This window comes from Gobio gobio (genome assembly GCF_949357685.1).
Source record: "Gobio gobio genome assembly, chromosome: 4".
Lineage (NCBI taxonomy): Eukaryota > Metazoa > Chordata > Actinopteri > Cypriniformes > Gobionidae > Gobio > Gobio gobio.
The window spans coordinates 31,760,973-31,781,142 of NC_137100.1; the positions used below are offsets into that span (position 1 = coordinate 31,760,973).

The 20,170-nt window shown below is 38.1% G+C and overlaps 4 protein-coding genes across 9 annotated transcripts in view; 2 read left to right on the top strand and 2 right to left on the bottom strand.

Moving 5' to 3' along the window:
- Window positions 1-188: 188 nt before the first annotated feature.
- On the top strand, window positions 189-1,230 carry emc6 (ER membrane protein complex subunit 6). Of its 2 annotated transcripts, none has more exons than XM_079814775.1 (2): window positions 189-296; window positions 467-1,230. In XM_079814775.1, the coding sequence occupies exon 2, from the start codon at window positions 486-488 to the stop codon at window positions 816-818; it is 333 nt and encodes a 110-aa protein (XP_079670901.1). In that variant the 5' UTR covers window positions 189-296; window positions 467-485; the 3' UTR covers window positions 819-1,230. The 2 variants fall into 2 exon arrangements, with proteins under 2 accessions (XP_079670901.1, XP_079670900.1); XM_079814774.1 differs by having other exon boundaries at window positions 232-371.
- Window positions 1,231-1,876: 646 nt separating this feature from the next.
- On the bottom strand, window positions 1,877-8,753 carry p2rx5 (purinergic receptor P2X, ligand-gated ion channel, 5). Of its 2 annotated transcripts, none has more exons than XM_079814772.1 (12): window positions 7,982-8,753; window positions 7,095-7,245; window positions 6,368-6,439; window positions 6,154-6,229; window positions 5,897-5,981; window positions 5,707-5,787; window positions 4,549-4,690; window positions 3,773-3,903; window positions 3,433-3,526; window positions 3,267-3,332; window positions 3,091-3,176; window positions 1,877-2,988 (listed from the first exon to the last, which is right to left on the bottom strand). In XM_079814772.1, exons 1-12 carry the CDS (start codon window positions 8,113-8,115, stop codon window positions 2,694-2,696), a joined length of 1,413 nt encoding a protein of 470 aa, XP_079670898.1. In that variant the 5' UTR covers window positions 8,116-8,753; the 3' UTR covers window positions 1,877-2,693. The 2 variants fall into 2 exon arrangements, with proteins under 2 accessions (XP_079670898.1, XP_079670899.1); XM_079814773.1 differs by lacking the exon at window positions 7,982-8,753 and adding an exon at window positions 7,350-7,588 and having other exon boundaries at window positions 1,924-2,988.
- An 814-nt stretch (window positions 8,754-9,567) lies between these two features.
- Window positions 9,568-14,675, bottom strand: LOC307125134 (polyubiquitin-C). Its single transcript, XM_079814771.1, has 2 exons — window positions 14,400-14,675; window positions 9,568-12,715 (listed from the first exon to the last, which is right to left on the bottom strand). The coding sequence occupies exon 2, from the start codon at window positions 12,713-12,715 to the stop codon at window positions 9,716-9,718; it is 3,000 nt and encodes a 999-aa protein (XP_079670897.1). The 5' UTR covers window positions 14,400-14,675; the 3' UTR covers window positions 9,568-9,715.
- A 2,102-nt stretch (window positions 14,676-16,777) lies between these two features.
- The window catches only part of cenpv (centromere protein V), a 278,526-nt gene continuing 275,133 nt past the window's right edge, over window positions 16,778-20,170 (top strand). Inside the window, exons 1-2 of one of the 4 annotated variants that reach the window (XM_079815119.1) lie at window positions 16,807-17,014; window positions 17,265-17,363. In XM_079815119.1, coding sequence (XP_079671245.1) covers window positions 16,989-17,014; window positions 17,265-17,363 — 125 coding nt within the window. In that variant the 5' untranslated portion in view covers window positions 16,807-16,988. Of the gene's footprint in view, window positions 17,015-17,264; window positions 17,364-20,170 lie in introns of all 4 variants that reach the window. The other 3 variants (XR_013816371.1, XR_013816370.1, XM_079815120.1) reach the window with 3 other exon arrangements.

Here is a 20,170-nt window from a genome sequence, read left to right on the forward strand (position 1 = left end):
AGTGGGTGAAAGGTAAATGAAGTAAGTAAGTATTAAAACTCGTAATGTTGTTCAGAGTTATTCACATAAACGTGTATTAGACATATTTTTGTTTTAAGAGAAGTACAAGCTGGGCGTGAATATTAAATAAAATTAGAACTAGATTTTTATCTAAAAAGTCCCATGGTGCTTTGCGAGAAAATGGCTGACCGAGAATGACACACGGCTGTTTTATCCAGAATTTGCCAATTTGCTGAATACATTCCGAGTTGAAATATAGTCTTAAACAAATAGTTTATGATGTTCGAGTGTTTAATGTAAGTTATGCTTTCTTGAATCGCGGAGGCTGACGCTTCATTTCTTGTTTATCAATATCTTGCTTGACCCTAACGGTAAGTGGAGGAGGGGGTTTCACGTATGAATGTATGATCTCTTCGCCGGCTTTATGTGCTCATCTGTTTGTCGCCTTTCTCCTGTCTCCTCTCAGCGTGTTTTAACATCACAACATGGCCACAGTAGGAGCCAAACGCGAGGGACCGCAGTTCATCAGTGAGGTGGCCGTCAGAGGAAACAACGCTGTGCTCGACTACTGCCGCACGTCCGTGTCTGCTCTGTCCGGGGCGACAGCGGGCATCCTCGGGCTCACGGGACTCTACGGCTTCGTCTTTTATTTCCTTGCTTCTTTTCTGCTGTCTTTGCTCCTGATCCTCAAAGCCGGTCGCAGATGGAACAAGTGCTTCAAATCTCGACGTCTGCTATTTACAGGAGGCCTCGTGGGCGGCCTCTTTACCTACGTGCTGTTCTGGACTTTCCTCTACGGAATGGTGCATGTGTACTAAAGGGACTCGGACAGTACAGCAGCCGTGTAGATGCACAACAGTAACATGATAGAGATGCTGCCTCAGGGTAGAGAGTGCTGATTGATGTACCACAGATCTTGTCCGTGACCTTACTTACGTTTAGCCATTCAAAATTAAAATGTTTCCTCAGTACTAATTGCACTGAACTTTAGATATTTAAAAATTGTGTGTCTTTTCTTTCCTCTTGTAATTTAATATTTTCCTAACACTCGTTCCAGGTTTGGATCTAGTGTTGTCCAACAGGGACATGAATTTGTTTTAAGCTTGCTCTCTATGTATGATGTGCAAAACTCCAGACATCAATCAGAACTGTGTGAACACACAATACCAACACCATCAAACTGTATAAATCACACTTTTATTTCAGATATTTTGAGAAAAATAAATAAGTAACCTCATGGATTAAATTGTGTGGGTTTTATCAAAAAAGTATATTATCAAAACAAACTGGTATTTAACAGTTATAATATTAGTTCTTAATCACTGAAACGTTTTAAGATTGTGTAGCCTGTGTGTGAATAGTGTGCCTACGATATCATGACTAGCAATATACAAGTTTTTTTTCCCCTCAAATTATAACACTTAAATTATTGTAGTGTAATTTTAATTAAATATTCTGTGTAAAAATACTTTTTTTTATTCAGACGGAACAGGTGCAATCATATTTCTGGGTGTCTCAAGTGCCTACTTTTAAAATACTTTTTGTGCCAGTCGTAGTAGTGAAAACTACAAGTTTTGTAAATAATCCATAGACAATTTAAATAAATAATTGCAAGCATTCTAATATAGATATTCACACTACAAGGCAAAAGTTGGGGATTGATAAATCTCTAATGCTCACCAAGGCTACATTTACTTGGATCAAATTATATTTTGAAATTAATGTTAATGATTTAAAAAGAAAAAAAATATATATATATGAAACAATTTTAATATATTTTAAAATCTTTCTGTGATGGGAAAGCTGAATTTTCAGTGTCACATAATCCTTCAGAAATCATTCTAATGTGCTGATTTGCTGCTCAAGAAACACTTATCACTGTTGAAAAAGCTTTATCTTCGTGAAAACCGTGATGCATTTTTTCAGGGTTCCTTCAAAGGAAGAGTATTTATTTAAAAATAGAATCTTCTGTAACTATAAATGTAGTGTAGATCCTTTTTTTTTAATTATACATTTTTAAGATTGGACTGTTTACACATTTACTCGAGATGAAAGCAACCCAGTGACCTAAGCATTGTTCTTCAAATATTCGAACATTTATTCAACCTTGGTTTGACATTTTTTGGTGTCAGATCAGATTTACAATAAATAATTTAGTTTATTATAAATCCTTTGTAGCAAAAACATCCATTGGCATTTAAAACACTACACTCTAAAAAAGATTGTTCTCAAGGATCTCCACACATAGTAACAGTTCCATTTAGAACCATATTGTCCTAAAAAACCCTTTATATGCTGTAATGGTTCTTAGAGTTTAGGGTTCTTTATTCCAGCCTTTTTGTTTTTCAAATCTGTAACTGTCAAAGCCCCCTCATTGCTGATTTTCTGGAGCTCAGCCATTCAATTACATAGAAATAATTTCCCTGTTGAGAGTCTTTCTTAAAATGTCTATACATTTTTACTTTCAATTTGTAACTGTTTTCCTACTAGTCTTTTTCTCTTTTTACTTTAACAGGACATGTAAGTGTGACCAACTCTGTTCTGTCCAAAGAACCCAAATTTGGTACTGTTTAGGAGAGCATAAACAACACTGGCACTATTCATCTTTGGTATGACTGAGCATAGACCCGCTATAGCAACTCCCTTCATACATCCACAGTTAATCCAATGGGATTCAGCATCGGAAAAATCCTCTACTGGTTGCGTGGTGTTCTCAAAGTTGAAACAGGAGAAATGGTCTGTTTTTCTGTAGCATGCTGAGTCCTGAATGTCACTGTACCCTGTGGCTTTCTCTCGGGACTGTGGGTTTTGAGTGCTGAGACTGTGGGCTGGATCGGTTTCTCTGGGTTGCTATTAGGCTGAGATGACACTGATGTCAATGGCTGCATCTCTGTTGCCTGTTTCTCCTCTCTCTTGTGTCGCCCATCTTGTCGATGATGACCGTGGTGTCTTGCATGCTTTCTCTCTCGGTGCTTTCCCGATTGTTTTCTAGAGGTGTAAATAGTATGAATGGAAACCATGCAGTTAAACTGTTTAAAAACACACAAGACAACAAGAGTACATCATATGAAATCACAGGTATAATCTTACTTTGAGATAGCCTCGAATTTTGTCTCTCTGTAGAAGGAGCTTTTGTTCATCATGTAGAGCAGAATCATGTCACAAGCAAAAACCCCCTGTGGAATGAGATGAGCACCGATCACACACGAGTCTGAGAAACATCTCAACCATTAGTGACACTGTCGGGAAGTAACTTATATACTCACAGCACCCATTAAAGCAAGTCCAGAGCCAATATTAATCACTGTAGGAATGATACTGAATTTCCCAGCCTAGAAAACAAATAAGCTGACAAAGTAAACATCATATTTTTACTATTTCACCATGACCTCAATGACAGGAATCTCTGTAATCATGTTGATTATCTCTTACCTTTCCATTCACTAATATATCAAAGCGAATGCCATACACTTTAAATAGATTCCGATAGGTTTGACCTGCTGCATCACTGTAGTATCGAGCAAATCTTGAAAATGAGAGAAACATGTCATGCCAGTGTAATGATACAGTTTCAAAACAAAATGCTTTGAAAGAAAAGGTGGTGAAAACTAGGACTATACAAAACTAGCCACTCTGCAGAAATGCTCTCTGTGAATTAATCATTTTGTATGGTCCGGTTTGCTGACATTTTTAGGTGTGTGGTTAGCAAAATGGCCGAAATCACCTGTAGAACCTTGTTATATGAGCGAAAATCAATAAATCAGAGCAATACCTGAAGTTGTAACCAGAGGTGACTGAGTGCTGTGAATTGTCCAAGCGTTTGAAGCTATATTCAGGGTTACACTGAGATTCATCTTTATCCAAATCACAATTCCACTCAATTCCTACTGCAATTGAAGCACCCTGTGTGTGTGTATATATGAAAGAAAAGAAAACATAACATTTTCATCTTATTTAAATGTTGTGCCAAATATGCTGCAACATACCGGTATTCTTTTGCAGTTTGGGGAGTTAACTGTTCCAGTTAAAGTGTTTATTTTATTCATTTATTTATGTTGCATATAAACATTGAATATGCTTAATACATAAAGTGCCACTTTTGCTTGGAAATGATGGCATACAGTGCAAACTGTTTATAAATGATGCTTCTAATACTATCAAAGGTGCTTGATATTTGTCATATTTGAATTATATTCAATTAGGACATTTAAGTAGCTTTTATAAACGTGCCTTAGAAAAAAAACATGGCACCGATTTATCTTTTAAGATATGTCAGTCCAAGTTGCTTTCAGTTAAAACAGCTCAAACATGCATTTTAGTCTGGGACTTTTAAGATTTAAGTGTGGCTTAAGTGTCCAAATACATTTTGGGGTGCAACCGTTTGACATTATTTACATGAGTAGCTTTTACAAAAATTCCCAAATCATTGTTAGGATATGATCTCTCTTTGCTTATATACTGAGCTGCTTCTTGAACATCAACTACCAGTGTGTTTACAATGGTGAAGACTTGCTTGTTTTAACTTGTCATGTCGTTTAAAGCACTTGCCTTTGTTGCCAAGTCCTGGAAATTGTATCCAGTCCAGCTTATTGCATCTCCCACAACAAAAATGGGACAATAGGGATGATGTTCCTTGTCATATCTACATGTCTTGAGATATGTGCTGTTGGCGGTAGACAGGACGTTCGATCTTCAAGTGAGAAAAGCAAAAGTGGGCGATTGTGGAGATCATACAACATCATGAGATCATGTATAAGGACAGATGAACAACTGCAGCCTGTCACTGAAATGAGCCCAGGATATTAAAACAGCAGGTCTCAGTGTATGCACCCCACGCTGTGCTGGTATAAATAGAGATAAGTAAGCGTCAGATATTCTGAGCAGCTTGTGTTGTACCATCAGTGTCCAAACATAACAAGCAGGTCTGCTCTTTCACACCGCTACAAACTTTTTATAAAGCTTTTTTTTTTTTTAGTACGTGGCTTTGTTATGACTCAGTCTATTTCTGGTAAAAAACTAAACTAAATAAAAAAGGTGGAATTGCAATATGGTAGTGCTCAGTTTAGATTATGTGTTCAGGATTGTATGGGCTCTTTAAATAACAGCTTGCCAGATGACACTCTGCTTTTGAGCCACAGAAATGATCCTACCCTCATGACTGAACTTTGAACTTTCTTATTCAGCAGGAGTTTGAAATGACAACAGAACATCCTGTTCAACTACAGCATGAAAAGCGTCCAAACAAGTGGGGGGAAAAAAGGTTATGATACTAGGTTCATGTTACACAGCTGGTGTCCATAATGTACAAGCTAGAATTGTAGAATCTGTAGAATATGATCTACAGATTTGATGAGATTTGATGACTTTAGCAGCAGTGTTATTGTTGCTCCACCTAAAACTCTGATGGTGCTTTGCAAAGGAAATAACATGTAAAAGAGTAATCCCTAGAAAACCTAGTTGAAAAGCTTTAAAAAGACTATTGCAGGTTAGTTCCGTTTTGTCAAAAGCATCTGTGGCATGCACACATGGGCATAAACAATGAATGCATGCAGTTCCAATCACTTGTTAGGTCGCGCTAAATTCATTTGCAATGAGTGGCATATCTGTCTGAGCATACTTATTTCGTTTCAGAAAAGTGAGAACATTTATTCTATAGGCTTTAATATAAAAATAAACACTAACATGATGCCTCTAGACTTCACTTACTTGGAGAAGGCAAATTTTGGAAACTTGATGAAGTTCTTTAAATAGACTGTGAAGTTTTCTGCCTTTGACAGCATGGGCTTCCTGTTGCAACATTTGGCACATTACAGGCACAAAACTAATATGTTTTTTATTTATAGTTTCATAAAGGCATGAATAGGGAATAATATTGCAAATGGTACTGTTCTCTTACGTTGGTGCATGGCCATGCTCAACAGGGCACCAGCCATGAATCTCACAGGTTCCTGTGTCGTTTTGGCAGCGGCCTGTCTTCACTCCTGAATAAACAACAGTAAAATGTAGTCCCTTTAAGGCTCAGGAATTTAAACATGCCAGTGGGTCGTAGTATAAAACAATGTAACATCTTTTTTTTCCGAACAAGAATCTTAAACTTTCACAAAGGTTCTCCTTTTATATAAAGTCAGGTGTGCATGCAGGTCTTGTGCTTACCATGGCCTGCTATAACAGTTTCCCCTTCCACACATTCATTGTCATTAGTACAAAAACCATCTGGAACTTTAGGACTCTGAAATAAGTAGAATAAAGTGAACATACAGCAAAAGCAGCGGTTTTAAAATGTACAGAGATCGAAAACTTCTATATGAATATAGCTCTCTAATTGGGAGATCGTTTAAATTGAGAATACAAATAACCTGTCTCTTACCTCAGGGCAGAAACCCAGTCTTTGGTTTGGTGTCACTAGGTAATTTGTCACAATAAAGAAGACCCTGTCCCCCTGTTAAAAAGAATTGATTACATATTCTTACAAAATACATTTTCAACAGCAAATTAATGGAAAGTGATACTCTCACTTCAAGAGGGAAGGGAATGAATTTACAAGCCAAATAGTTTCAAATAAAAACTTGACTTCCTAAATAAAGGGCATACACAGCATATTTTGTGTTCAAAGCTTCAATGCCATTAATGAACACTATGAGGGGATAACACCTTTCTTAAAAAGCATTAGGGGACTGCATGGGAATAAAAGGCTTTGGTTCAATTAATTCTTATCTAAAATATAAATGGTGAAAATTACAAATGAATAAATAATAAAGACTCTACATAAATACCTCTCTATCAGTCTCTCAGCTGTAATACTGTTCTGTATACATTTAAACAAAATGATGACCAAAAAACAGCTATTCATTTAGAGGACATGTATATGAAAATAGATATTCCAGTATGTAACACAATAAACAAAATAAATGTTTATTGTTTAAGTTCTCAGCAAAAGATGTGCATGTCATGCCATTATCAATAGTTATCTCCATAATCTAACATATTAAATGGAGATCGTTTTTGAGAAAGTCTATTAACAGAATACATGTGGTTTACAAATACTATGCATATATTTTAAAGCAAAGAAAGAAGTAGGAAAGAATTGTATTTACTTGTGGAGGGATGACATAGTCCTCTGCACCCCATAGCTGCAGACCAAACTGAGAGCTGTTCGTGAAATCTATACCCTTTATTTTGGTGATCACAGAACTCTGAATGGCTTCCTCAGTCTCCTGATAACCTTTCTTCCAAATAAAAACCCACCTTTAAGAGGACACACCAACAAAAGAAAATAAACAACAGTGAGGAAAAACAACACTTTACATTGAAAATATAAGTGTAATACAGAAAGTAATGATATAACTTACATGTATGGCTAACACACAATGAAGGACATTATAAACATTCATTTAAGTTGAATAGGTATATTATTGTAAAGGACAAGAATAAAGCAGCTTTAGCCTTAGCTGTAGCTTTAATGGCGTTCAGAGGGCTGGTGCTTTTGTGTGTAGCATATGGCCACAGCACATGTGATCCAGATCATCTTACATTCAGCACCTTTTGCGGCAATTCCATGGTTGTATGAACTATGAAGTCCAAAAACCATGTGAACGAATTGGGAAGCAGAGGTGAAGAAGTCTGTTTCTAATAAAGCCATGGACTAAAATGGCGATTACCAATCTAAATCAAAACAGAAGTCTTTTTCACATCATGCTAAACTTATACAAAACAAGCACCATCAGGTCAAACAGTGCAGAGACACTGCAATGGTTTCAGTCTTTCCCTTGATATAAATAACATCCAAAACATGGTGCTTAACTGTCGGCTTACATTCGGTTTGATGAAATTCATATAGAGTAACCATCGTGAGTATAAACAAACACTTAACGACCTTTTAAAACATGTACTTTTGAAGATTAAATCTTCTAAAAACCGACAGAGCAGCCCGCTTGTTCACCTCAACGTCTGGATATACTGTAGAGAATCACAAGACACCTACCCGATCAGATATCCAATCACCGCCAGCTGAAAGAGTCTGAACAGAACTCCGACCTTTTTGTTTTTAGCGATGACAAATTTCTCCGTCTTGTAATCAAGTAGAGAGAAGAAAAAATTCCCCCAGGTCTGAGCCATGTTCCTCTGTCATTGACGGCCTCGAAGCAGCTGTCAACTGCTCTCTGCGATGACGGCGGTGCAGCCAGTTCTCCCCCCTAAATATTTTCTCAAAACCTTTTGATTCCGGTTTTCTCCTTTTGTTCAGGGAATATTTCTTTATTTTGTCAACATTCCTATCATCGATTTAACGGATGCTAGCAGTAAATAAGGGGTTACGCTGTTTTTAAGGACAAAACAAAACGTCTCAAAGGAGCTTTCTGATAGCTTACTCAGCGGATAGTTTTAATGGTGGTCCAATTTGTTAACATTAGTTAATGCAGGTAGGTTATCGTGCAATAAATACATGTACAGCATATTAATTTAGTTTATTTCTTCATTCATTTTATAGCCTATACATTTACATCTACCTATTACATTTAAACATTTTAAGTTGTACAAATTAACATTAGATTAGCTCATTAAGGAATATGAATGTATCAAATGAAATAATAATGAACAAAAAATGTACAGATTAATAAATGCAGTGAATAAATGCATAATACCTCATTAAGCCACTATGTTATGGAATTAAACCTTGTAATGCTATAACATTTTCATAGCTATATCAGCTCTCGTAGTCTTGTTCAAGGATGCCACGTACTTGTTTTGACGAGCCTACTTAATTTACATGACCTTTACTATATAAGCAAGGATTTATTTTTAGAAAGCGTTTTATAGATGGGCCTACTGCGATTTCCATATGTGAAATATCAATTTGGAATAGAGTAACGATTTAGTGTAAATGTCTCAAATGAAACACTAAAAAAAATAGTTTTGCTTCAAGCTGGCCAAGCATTTTAGGCTACTCTACACAAAACACCATCTATCTGATTATATAAGGCTATGGGAAGAAAAACAGAAGTTATTTCCATGACTCAAGACTTTTTTTAAATGTTCATACCTGGAAAGCCCAATTAAAAATGAATTGATCGAGGTCTTCCAGGACCCTGTTTCCATAAAATGTTTTCTGTTAGTTACATTGTAACTATATTTAGTTATATATTATAGTCAACAACAAATGCATTTATGGCAGAGGTTTGTTTCAAAGTTATGTTAGTATTGCAGCTGGTTTATTTGAACAGACACTTGGTGGCACCAGCTTACCATTTTTTTAAATTTAGCAGCAGTTGTTAGAAAAGGACCACCAAAGGGGTCACTAAACTAGATTGTCACCATCTAAATATGTAGTAGAACCAAATTCGGTACCTGCCATACAGCTTTTAAATTAAATAAATTCCCAAACTTCTACCCATTATCTAAAAAAAAAAAGGCTATTGCTCAGCTCTAGGACTATCTAATTGTGAAAGTACTAATTGCTTCTGCATTATCCGGAGCATTTTATTTTATTGAAAAGTCCCATTTCACTAATTTAACTTTCACCAGATCTTGCATTACCAGTCATGCACAAACACAAGGAAACAATCCACAACCTTACATTTCAATGCTTTTATTGTCATTTTGAAGATAAAAAAAAAAAAAAGAACAGGTGGAAAAACCATTAATAAAATGTAATGATTCAGTTAAAGTATGGGGAAAAGAGAGGAGAAAAAGTGGTGAGTGCATGGGTATACTGAAATATTTAAATGTCCATGAGACCATCAGTTTGAATATCTGAACCTCCTCTGAGACGCAGCACCAGATGCAAGGTGGACTCTTTCTGGATGTTGTAGTCGGACAGTGTGCGTCCATCTTCTAGCTGTTTGCCAGCAAAGATCAACCTCTGCTGGTCAGGGGGAATGCCCTCTTTGTCCTGGATCTTTGCCTTGACGTTCTCAATAGTGTCGCTTGGCTCGACCTCGAGGGTGATGGTCTTGCCCGTCAAGGTCTTGACGAAGATCTGCATGCCTCCCCTGAGACGCAGCACCAGATGCAAGGTGGACTCTTTCTGGATGTTGTAGTCGGACAGTGTGCGTCCATCTTCTAGCTGTTTGCCAGCAAAGATCAACCTCTGCTGGTCAGGGGGAATGCCCTCTTTGTCCTGGATCTTTGCCTTGACGTTCTCAATAGTGTCGCTTGGCTCGACCTCGAGGGTGATGGTCTTGCCCGTCAAGGTCTTGACGAAGATCTGCATGCCTCCTCTGAGACGCAGCACCAGATGCAAGGTGGACTCTTTCTGGATGTTGTAGTCGGACAGTGTGCGTCCATCTTCTAGCTGTTTGCCAGCAAAGATCAACCTCTGCTGGTCAGGGGGAATGCCCTCTTTGTCCTGGATCTTTGCCTTGACGTTCTCAATAGTGTCGCTTGGCTCGACCTCGAGGGTGATGGTCTTGCCCGTCAAGGTCTTGACGAAGATCTGCATGCCTCCCCTGAGACGCAGCACCAGATGCAAGGTGGACTCTTTCTGGATGTTGTAGTCGGACAGTGTGCGTCCATCTTCTAGCTGTTTGCCAGCAAAGATCAACCTCTGCTGGTCAGGGGGAATGCCCTCTTTGTCCTGGATCTTTGCCTTGACGTTCTCAATAGTGTCGCTTGGCTCGACCTCGAGGGTGATGGTCTTACCCGTCAAGGTCTTGACGAAGATCTGCATGCCTCCCCTGAGACGCAGCACCAGATGCAAGGTGGACTCTTTCTGGATGTTGTAGTCGGACAGTGTGCGTCCATCTTCTAGCTGTTTGCCAGCAAAGATCAACCTCTGCTGGTCAGGGGGAATGCCCTCTTTGTCCTGGATCTTTGCCTTGACGTTCTCAATAGTGTCGCTTGGCTCGACCTCGAGGGTGATGGTCTTGCCCGTCAAGGTCTTGACGAAGATCTGCATGCCTCCCCTGAGACGCAGCACCAGATGCAAGGTGGACTCTTTCTGGATGTTGTAGTCGGACAGTGTGCGTCCATCTTCTAGCTGTTTGCCAGCAAAGATCAACCTCTGCTGGTCAGGGGGAATGCCCTCTTTGTCCTGGATCTTTGCCTTGACGTTCTCAATAGTGTCGCTTGGCTCGACCTCGAGGGTGATGGTCTTGCCCGTCAAGGTCTTGACGAAGATCTGCATGCCTCCCCTGAGACGCAGCACCAGATGCAAGGTGGACTCTTTCTGGATGTTGTAGTCGGACAGTGTGCGTCCATCTTCTAGCTGTTTGCCAGCAAAGATCAACCTCTGCTGGTCAGGGGGAATGCCCTCTTTGTCCTGGATCTTTGCCTTGACGTTTTCAATGGTGTCGCTTGGCTCGACCTCGAGGGTGATGGTCTTACCCGTCAAGGTCTTGACGAAGATCTGCATGCCTCCTCTGAGACGCAGCACCAGATGCAAGGTGGACTCTTTCTGGATGTTGTAGTCGGACAGTGTGCGTCCATCTTCTAGCTGTTTGCCAGCAAAGATCAACCTCTGCTGGTCAGGGGGAATGCCCTCTTTGTCCTGGATCTTTGCCTTGACGTTCTCAATAGTGTCGCTTGGCTCGACCTCGAGGGTGATGGTCTTGCCCGTCAAGGTCTTGACGAAGATCTGCATGCCTCCTCTGAGACGCAGCACCAGATGCAAGGTGGACTCTTTCTGGATGTTGTAGTCGGACAGTGTGCGTCCATCTTCTAGCTGTTTGCCAGCAAAGATCAACCTCTGCTGGTCAGGGGGAATGCCCTCTTTGTCCTGGATCTTTGCCTTGACGTTCTCAATAGTGTCGCTTGGCTCGACCTCGAGGGTGATGGTCTTGCCCGTCAAGGTCTTGACGAAGATCTGCATGCCTCCTCTGAGACGCAGCACCAGATGCAAGGTGGACTCTTTCTGGATGTTGTAGTCGGACAGTGTGCGTCCATCTTCTAGCTGTTTGCCAGCAAAGATCAACCTCTGCTGGTCAGGGGGAATGCCCTCTTTGTCCTGGATCTTTGCCTTGACGTTTTCAATGGTGTCGCTTGGCTCGACCTCGAGGGTGATGGTCTTACCCGTCAAGGTCTTGACGAAGATCTGCATGCCTCCCCTGAGACGCAGCACCAGATGCAAGGTGGACTCTTTCTGGATGTTGTAGTCGGACAGTGTGCGTCCATCTTCTAGCTGTTTGCCAGCAAAGATCAACCTCTGCTGGTCAGGGGGAATGCCCTCTTTGTCCTGGATCTTTGCCTTGACGTTCTCAATAGTGTCGCTTGGCTCGACCTCGAGGGTGATGGTCTTGCCCGTCAAGGTCTTGACGAAGATCTGCATGCCTCCTCTGAGACGCAGCACCAGATGCAAGGTGGACTCTTTCTGGATGTTGTAGTCGGACAGTGTGCGTCCATCTTCTAGCTGTTTGCCAGCAAAGATCAACCTCTGCTGGTCAGGGGGAATGCCCTCTTTGTCCTGGATCTTTGCCTTGACGTTTTCAATGGTGTCGCTTGGCTCGACCTCGAGGGTGATGGTCTTACCCGTCAAGGTCTTGACGAAGATCTGCATGCCTCCCCTGAGACGCAGCACCAGATGCAAGGTGGACTCTTTCTGGATGTTGTAGTCGGACAGTGTGCGTCCATCTTCTAGCTGTTTGCCAGCAAAGATCAACCTCTGCTGGTCAGGGGGAATGCCCTCTTTGTCCTGGATCTTTGCCTTGACATTCTCAATTGTATCACTTGGCTCGACCTCAAGGGTGATGGTCTTACCAGTAAGGGTCTTCACAAATATCTGCATCTGTAAACAAATTAAGAAATATAAGATTAGCAACCATGCATAAACCAATTTAAAAATATTGGTACACAGTTACTGCAAAATAAAGGCAGAGCTCTTCATGAATGCTTAAAGCTTCAGAAAGAGATTGCGGTGGAACACCACATAAAATTTCCCTATGGACTAACAAGTATCGGTGTTAGTCAATCAGAAAATTAAGAAGGCAGTTCTGTCAACTTCAACCAATGGAATGAATTCATCGATACATCATACATTTTAAATGTATATCTATATTATTTTTTTAATTTTTTTTGTGCATAGTGTGTAGTTATTGTATCAATTTGTTTTGTTTGTCTTCCGTTTGTTTATCCAATGAAGTGTGCTGTCCTTTTGTGTCATTGTCATTATGGTGTGAATTTTGACTGTTTTAAGCCTTCGACCTTTATTCAGAAAGGACAGTTAAGCGTGACAGGAGTGATATAAGGTGGGATCAGGAAACAACTGCAGGTCCCAGTCAAACTTGGGTCCCCAGTGAGCACTTAGTAAACAGCAAAATCACCACGTCTGTATTTTATTCAGTTCTATGTCTTGTCTAAAGAGGTGGATTTAGAGGTTTTTGTAAATAAAAGCATAGATGGACTTAGCTAGTTTTACACACCAAGACAATCAAATTTGTAAAATGCCAATTAATTGAATAAAGAAACATGTTTGAAAAGGCATTTCAAAAACAGACTAATAACTTTCATTTAATTTAATTAAAGTGATCCTAAACATAGGAGCCTGATAAAAATGCTAATTTAAAAAGAAATGTCAGACAGACGAGAGGTTTATGCATCTTAATGCTGCATTCACGTGCCATCAGAAATGTCCTACTTCCCACTTCTGAAGTCGTGATCATGACAAGAGCTCACCACATTCAAATTGAACAGAGAGGGCGTTCAGGTCCAATTTTCTAACTAGGAAACTGGTTTACGATAATTCTGATAACACATAGCCTTCATATTTATATTTTTCCTCACTTAAATATTAGTCAAATTAAAAGTAATGACAAAAATAGGAATACAACAGTAGCCTATTCTTAACCAAAACCGTTTTATTTCAGTGGGATGTCGCTTTCAAAGGACTGTTTCCAAAAACAAAAAAAGGAAAGCAAGCATTTTATAGCATTACGATATCTGTGAAAACATTTTCCTGAAAGAACATTAAGTGCAAAATACTGTACGTGAGAAATTGTCTTAGACAATAGTTATATTAAGCATTTATCGAATGTTTAAAACGTGAATAAATAAACTAGCACGAGGGCAAAACTACTAACGTTAGATATTATGTTTTGTTTAAGAACTATACTGCGCAACACGCATCATCTTCACTAACATGGCGGCTGTACAGTAACATCCGGGTTCTTTGTTCACAGACTACTATGATTCAGCAAAAACACATCTGACTAAATTAACCAAATAGAAAGCAAAATACAATAGCTTTACAATTCAGAATAAAAATAAATAAATTTCGCTAACGTAAGATGTAACGATCATCACTTAGACGAGCGAATTATGAATAATACAATGCAGGTCATTGTAATACGTTTAGACATCCAAAAAACAACCGCCGATAATCAACACAATACCCACAAGAATAACGAAACATTAAGAACGTATAATTAAAATCTTCAAACATTTTATGAAACTAACTACATGTTTATTCTTACCTTTTAAAAAGCTTGCTGACTGTGACACAGTTTCTTCAAATATGTACGTCCTCTTCTCCTTAGAAAAATGCTTCCGAATGCGAATGATACTATATTTATACAAACCCAGGGGCGTGACGTTTACGCTACGTCACATGACCAGATCCTTCCGCAGTCAAAACCTTTATTTGTTAAAACGTTTAAATATGCTTTAAACTAAATATTTCTGACAATGTTTTTTTAAAAATAGAAATGGCATGTTTTGTATCCATATTTTAAATGTATAAATATTATCATACAGTATCACAGAAAGAAGTCTCTAGAATATGCGAGAATGGGCTGTTCTGGTGGGACACTCTTGAGGCAGCGATTGGCTGGTTGGGTTGTTTGTTCTCTTTGCTATTGGTGAAGCAGACTATTGGAATTTGGGCCAGGCAAAGAAGAACAGATCTGTCATACAGTGATAGAAAAAAATAGAACTTCCTGGAGTACTTGATGTTCTTAAACCAGTCTTGATAATAATTGTGTCAAAAACTACAACCTGGGACCAGCTTTTTAAAAACCCATAACACAGAAATGACAGGCTGTTAGCTCAAAAACATGGTTTCTTTAAAAAAAACTGTTTCCATGAAGTACATTATTCGTGTTTTAGCCTAGGCTTTATACAGAGTCGTGTTAACCAGTGCACTTAATATAGAACACAACTTGTGACACAGATGGCATTGATTTGAAACATGTTGACCACAGACTGCCCACAGTATCTGTTGCAGCAATGTAGGTCATTTTCTCTTCGTAAGACAGACAGTAACACAACTGTTCACCATTGCTTCAATGCTGGATCTCAATGGCCAAAAAATAAATGAATACATAGGATTTTGTCAAAGTTTTACCTTACTAATCTGTTATTAAAGAAAGGTGTAATGCTAAAGTTATAATAATTGTCAGGGATTGATTCTGTCTTCTATAGGCTACTGTACACTTTGTGGTGGACAAGAAACTTTCTGTTGCCATGGTAAAACAAACACAAGCAGCCATGAACAAAACTAAAAACGAGATGAACCAGCTCCAAGCTTTCTGTTTTCTTGTTAACGTCAGTAATCAGCTAGTTTCTTTTTTTATTAGCACTTACAGCGCTGTTGGTGGGCACTATTAAAATAAATAGTACCATAAAATAGTTACCCAAGATAGGTAAACATTAATTGGCTTGCTCTTCAAAAACAGGAGGTATTGTGAAACTGCTCTTTGAGCCTTGTTTATCTGGACACCATTCACTTGAATGGTGTCATTGTGGAATCAAGTCCCAGTTCATTTTTCCTTGAACAGCTGATAAAAGATTATCTAGATCACCCAACTGAGCCAGTTTTCTTGAAAACTGAGTTGCGGGGGAGGTGTTACTTTTAAACTTAATTCACTCATGATCATATAGGCTAGTACCTACTGAAATTAACAATAAGTATGTGGTCAAATAATCACTGTCTGAGGGTTTTAAAGGGCAACCAGGACAAGATAGTTATCCTTAATATGGCATAATCATCAGTATCTTTTTAGGCTTATAAATATGGCCTTGTCTGCTGTTGGGTCTCTATGTTAACCCAACGAGACTTGGCATTTAAAAGTGCTCTAATAATATCATGGGCTATTCATCATTTATGTTCATGTTATAAATGAAAGGTTCTTCTTTTAGACCACTGCTCTCTTAAAGTGAAAATGTAATTTGTAGTGCTTTTGCTTTCAGTTGTTAACAGCAAAGATATATATTTATATTGAACAACTTACAAGGAAATTGTTTTTAATTACAATTAGGCCTACGGGAAATACATAGCATAAATGTTTTGAAATTCACTAGAAATTTCCTGTTTTTTATTGCCCGACCCAGATACACATCACGTGAGCTGCCACATCACCAGACTGAACTCGAAAGAATTTTTGTACAGAAAGTTCAAGATCACATGTACCTTGAAGAGTGTGTGTGTGTGTGTGTGTGTGTGTGTGTGTGTGTGTGTGTGTGTGTGTGTGTGTATCACTTGAAATATTTAACATACTGTAACTTAATCTGCATCATCAACAACAGACATTATAAATGCAGGATGTTAAGAAATAAGCTGTTATGATAATATTTAAGCTATATATGTTGATTGTTTATAAATATATAGTTTATATAAAATTATAAGTTTATATAAAACATTTTACTGTGTCAAAACGCAAATGGAATTGGAATTCAATAAAAACAAGTTGTACTTTGTTTAATGTGTCCCCCATAAAACTGTCATGTGACATAGGATATATTTGTATTATATACATTACTCGTTATGCATACACTACAATTCAGTCCATTTCGAAGAAAACAAGTTTTTCTTTCTGCTCTTTTGATATTATCCTGGACTTTGGGCTCTTGCAACAGCTGAACGGGTGGAACCAGATGACGCCCAGGGCAAAATGAGCTGGCTGAAGCATGTGACCGAGCCAGTCAACAGTCTGTTTTGCAAACAGGGGTGATGGTTATCAACAGAATGTAGAATGTTCTACATGAGAGCATGACTTAACCGTTTAAACCGGTTGTAGACGACAAACAACACCTTTACCATTTATAAAGTTAGAGGTGCTACACGAATGGCGAGCGTAACTAAAGATGAAAGGTAGGTTATGTAACCTTACTTTCGCTGCGTAATGCAGACATTCACGGTGCTGTGGACCAAAACTGTGATCGAAAAAGGACACGTTGACACATAAAATCCGGGTTGACACACGGGTGTTTATCTTGCTGCCCACCCCCATAAAAAAACAATCCCTTAAAATCGTGGCAAGTCAGTTGATTACATACATTGGTAAACACATGAGCCAAAAGGCACAGATCGCCTTTTGATGTAAATGATCTGTTGTTTCCAGGGAGTGTGATGGTCTTGTGAAACACACCGGAGGTTGCCATTGCGGCGCGGTGCGTTTTGAGGTGTGGAGCGCTCCAGATTTACACGTGTTCAATTGCAAGTAAGGAGCAACTTCAACCATAACACAGTCGCTAAACCGCTGGTCTAATCGTGTGATTGTGTGCTCACGTGGATTGCTTTAATTCTGAACAGAACAGGCATTCAGGCGACCGCGGTTCAGCAGTTGACCTACCTTGCGAAGTGTCACCCGGGCCATTTTACATACGGAAAAAACTCAAATGTTTCTTTGTCTACAGCGATTCTAGAGTGTATTTCACGTAGAACAAGATACAAAGTGACGGTTATAATGACGGTTAATGCACACTATAACCACACACACATAGCCTGTGTGTGTGTGTGTGTGTGTGTGTGTGTGTTAGATACATCGCTTTGATCAAGTAGGCTACACTGGGTTTTGTCCCTTTATACAATGGTTTGTTCAAGTATAGGCTACATTCGTTTCCTAAAGTATGCAATGGTTTCTTATAGGCCTATATATGGGGTTTGTTCAAGTAATGGTTTAGGTAGGCTACATCAGTTTGATCAATGGGTTTGTTCACTATTTGTTTAGATCTAAAGGATTAGGCCTAAATATTAAAAACAGCCATTCTTTAAAGTCAGTTTTAGTCTCTTTCTTAATTTTAACAGTAACAGAAGGACTGTAAAACCCCATTGTGAGTATCTTTTTTTCCAAACAAGGCTTCTGACATTAATATCAACATTCTCCAACACTGCTCCACTTTGGACCCTCGAACATTTGCCACCGTATTTGTCGCATAATTGTAAAACCAGCACTGTGTACATATCTTTACATAAGCTGTCCCAATATACAGATATTTTAAATATAATAAAAAATTCAACAGGCCTGATCAAAAATGCTTTTATTAAACCACTAATTCTTATGTCTGTGAGTGTGTTGTTAATTTATTGCTACGTACAATTAGCTCAGTCTATGAAGTATGCCCACAAATTTTAGATGAGTAATAAAGAAATCACTGTAGGAAATACTATTTGCATGATTGATTATTTCAAGGAGTGTATATTCATTTATTTATATTAGCTTATTATGTGCACTTTATAGATTGTGTCTTTTACATGTAGGCCTACTCCTTTTTTTAACATTGTTTTAAAATAATAATTTGACATCTAGAAAACAATAGTGGGTGACATAACCCCATCAACTCCAAACCAATGCATCTTTACCAGTACATATTTTTTTTGAACTCATATTATGTATTTCGACGTACCGATGTATAAATTAACAAACCAATGTATATAAACCACTGCATGCTTGAAGAAAGCAAACTAGAAAAAACAATATGTACTTAAAAAAAAAAAAACATATACTTGAGCAAACCGATGTATCTAAACCATTTAAACAAACCAATACTTGATCAAATTAATAGACTGCTTGAGGTAATCAATATATCTAAACCAGGGTTCCTCAAGTCCAGCCCTGGAGGGCCACTGTCCTGCAGAGTTTAGCTCAAACCATGATCAAATTCACTTGCCTTCAAACAAGTATATGATGGTTTGATCATTATACCTTTGATCAAGTGTACTCACTTAAAAATGTTGGGTTAAAAATAACCCAACAAGTAACCCAACTGTGGGTTGGTATAGCACCTTCCCAACTGTGGGTTATTTTAACCCAATGCATTGGGTTAAAAAACAGTTGGGTTAAAAGTAACCCAACAGTTGAGTTAACTTTTTATTTTTATTCATGTCATTATTTTAATAAATAAAATACACATTTTCAAATACAGATTGTTTATTTGTAAGAAACAATACATACATTTTAAAATATACATTTTAAATGTCAAACTAAATATTGGGGAGTCTAGCATTTAATGTAAATATACATAAATGTGTACATATTAAATTCAAAATACACAGCACAAATACATTCAAAACCTATTTAAAAAAAATGTACAAACAGTACACATTCAAATCAAAACATATATTTGAAACATACACACAAATGTACATAGAGTAAACATACATAAAATGTGTCCATACAACACAAAAATTAATACTACATTTAAAACTACACAAAAGTGTACAGAAATATTACATTCAAAACCTATACAACAGAATACACAAATTCATAATATTAAATCCTTCCAGAAATAAACTACTTTATTAAAAAAATGCACTGTACACTGCATTGATGTGTTGTAAACATACCTTAAGTAGCAAAACAAATACAAATGATGATGATCAAAGTTCTTAATGAGGCAGCAATGTGTTGAAGGAACTCCTCTGGATATATTCAAGTTTGCATGCTGCAAAAACTCCCAAATGGGGGCAGAGGTCTTTGGATAGTTTGTCATAGATGTATAAAGAAATCTGAAACATACATCCAGTGCTTGAAATAAGGTCTTCTGTTCAACTGCCTCCACACTGAAAATGAAAAAACCTGCGAGTTCTCTTTGTCCCCAAGAATTGTTCTGTGGATCCTGGCTTGTCTCACTGTTCAGCTAATGCACCACGTTAGTTCCAACCTTAAAAGAATAAATAAAGTTCAGTTGGCATGCAGTGACAACATCAGCAGTGTTACATTACATAAAAGTTACAATGAAGTAGTGCTGTACTGAATTAAAAAAATGTCACTATAATTAGTCATTACACCTGCTGTTAAAAAGATAGTTTACACAAAAATAAAAATTCTGTCATAATTTACTCACCCTCATGCTTTTTCAAACCCGTAAGACTTCTGTTCATCTTCGGAACACAGAAAGGCAGTAAAGACATTAAAGTAATCCATTTAACTCCAGTAGTTCAACCTCAATTTTATGAAGTGACGTGAGTATATTCTATCCCTTAACCATAATTTACCACTTTATTTACAAAATATTAATCTCAATG

Bases quoted from the DNA above. Each gene is read 5' to 3' on its own strand.
- emc6 (XM_079814775.1), top strand. From the start codon at position 486: ATGGCCACAGTAGGAGCCAAACGCGAGGGACCGCAGTTCATCAGTGAG.
- p2rx5 (XM_079814772.1), bottom strand. From the start codon at position 8,115: ATGGCTCAGACCTGGGGGAATTTTTTCTTCTCTCTACTTGATTACAAG. The intron at 6,230-6,367 runs GTAAGAGACAGG...TACTTATTTCAG, and splicing joins GACTGGGTTTCTGCCCTGAG to AGTCCTAAAGTTCCAGATGG. The intron at 5,982-6,153 runs GTAAGCACAAGA...TTGTTTATTCAG, and splicing joins AACTGTTATAGCAGGCCATG to GAGTGAAGACAGGCCGCTGC.
- LOC307125134 (XM_079814771.1), bottom strand. From the start codon at position 12,715: ATGCAGATATTTGTGAAGACCCTTACTGGTAAGACCATCACCCTTGAG.